The 1,909-nt window shown below is 38.7% G+C and overlaps 1 protein-coding gene across 3 annotated transcripts in view; it reads right to left on the bottom strand.

Moving 5' to 3' along the window:
- Nucleotides 1–1,909, bottom strand: part of LOC122092745 (UDP-N-acetylglucosamine transporter ROCK1) — a 10,701-nt gene that overhangs the window by 7,552 nt on the left and 1,240 nt on the right. For 2 of the 3 annotated variants that reach the window (XM_042663025.1, XM_042663012.1), the window contains exons 2-3: nt 1,583–1,631; nt 1,247–1,473 (exon numbers count right to left, since the gene is read on the bottom strand). In XM_042663025.1, coding sequence (XP_042518959.1) covers nt 1,247–1,473; nt 1,583–1,631 — 276 coding nt within the window. The remainder of the gene's footprint in view (nt 1–1,246; nt 1,474–1,582; nt 1,632–1,909) is intronic. The other variant, XM_042663019.1, reaches the window with a different exon arrangement.

Raw genomic sequence — 1,909 nt, 5'->3', positions numbered from 1 at the left:
ATGGAAGAAAATATGAGAGGAAGAAGTGTCCAACCTTAGTCCACCTAAGTGGCTAGGGTCCAGCCAAGAAGCCAGCCGAACCCCTACTTGGTCCACCTGAGTGGCTAAGTACAAATAAGGATCAATTGGGCCCATCAGCTAGGGGAATAATTAGTAGTTGTTTTTAATTAATTAGTGGGCCATTGGGCCCATCGAGTTGAGTAAGTGGTATGTCAAGTCCAAATTGTCTTAGGACTCTATTTGTTTTCCACATAGGTTTATTATTCCTAGTCCAATTTTGAATTCCTAGTTGTAGTAGGAGTGTCTAGTCCTATTGGGAAACTAGCTCCTAGTTGAAGTAGGAGTGTCTAGTCCTATTGGGAAACTAGCTCCTAGTAATAGTTTGATTGCTATTTTGCCCTCTATAAATAGAGAAGCCTATGTGCTCATAATTTTTTATTTGAATAAAGAATAATTGCAGTCAATTGCTTAGAACAGCCGAGATAGCTGTGGGTGAGAAGCCCGGGCCGAGATAGCCGCTCCTCCCTCACTTTTCCCTTTGTTTCTTCTTGTTTAAAGCTTTCTATTTTATCCTAAAGTTATTGCTGTTGAAGTATACGACTGTTGTGAATATTCAAAAGTTCAGATCTGTCAAAGTTACAAACCAGATTTGATTCTCTCCTGAAGCCTACGATTATTTCTCCTAGGTCAGAAAATCAAGAAAGCTTGTAACTTCACAACCAGCTATCAGAATCCTCTCAACTTTGGGGGTTTTTGTACCCTCGCTAGGGACTATCTACGCCCAAGAGTGCAGCTCAATCGGACTCCTACAGACCTGGCTGCACCTCTCTCTCTCTCCAGCTCTATAGTAGGTCTTTCTCTCTCCTATCGGGTTGTGTTTTGGGCTGGTTTTGCTCCTATATGGGTATTGTATCCTTGGGGGTTTATTTGATGGTATTATTTCTTTGTTTCCTGGTCTTATTGGTATTGTTTAGGGTTATAAATTGCTGGGGTAGTTTCTTGTAATCTACTCCTGCATTAGCCATGGGGCAAGAATACTCATACCCATGAGATAAAATTTCATGTCACAACAATTTTGTTAGAAAAATTCGGATCATCATCTTTGGTCAGCTGCTAACTAACAAAATCCAGTAGATGGAACATTTATTGCACAAAGAAGATAACAACATGACCATCTATCTTATTAACTTGAAAGAAAAAAATTAAGTTTAATTCTACTATATAGGTTAGGTTGACAAGCACATACCTCAATATCAGATATGTAAAAAAGGCTGTGAATAATAGCTTTGTCTGGTTTAGCATTGAGAATGTGAGGGAATCAAGATTCTTATAAGAAATCTGCAATAAACTATTCTGCAGTGCATAGATAGCTGCGGGAAGGCCAGATGCCGTCAATGAATTGACCAAAGTCCATTCTTTGTACAGTCTAAACAAACTGCCCTCTTTTGCCAGAAGAATTAGCGCACAGATAACCTATGTAACATAGGATAGATTATTCCTTTGGATGCTGATGGTGTTCATAATTAAGAGAAACAAGAAGAAGGGGGGGGGGCAACAACAACAACAACAAAAGGGAAGTTACCTTTGCTACCTCACATGCAATAACAGATGAAGTCACAATAACTTCTCTCCTGCAGCAGACAATAAATCAAAGGGATTAATTGTAAAGAATCATGAATCCATAAATAGCTCATCTTCAAAATATAGAAAATTAATGAATAGAAGTATCTTATCACATAAAGTATACCAAATTATGACTACATTAAGAACCAAGCATGGAGGGGCAGAGCAAGTGAAAGTTCGTAAGGATGCAGGTTCAAATTTGTAGTCAGATGTAATAGTATCCAGTGATTCTAAAGATAAACAGTTACATGCTAGAGAATAAGATTTTTTTTGGAGGGGGGGGGGG

This window comes from Macadamia integrifolia, chromosome 2, assembly GCF_013358625.1.
Source record: "Macadamia integrifolia cultivar HAES 741 chromosome 2, SCU_Mint_v3, whole genome shotgun sequence".
Lineage (NCBI taxonomy): Eukaryota > Viridiplantae > Streptophyta > Magnoliopsida > Proteales > Proteaceae > Macadamia > Macadamia integrifolia.
Note: the sequence above shows the minus strand (reverse complement) of the source record. Positions and strands in the feature narration are given on the sequence as shown.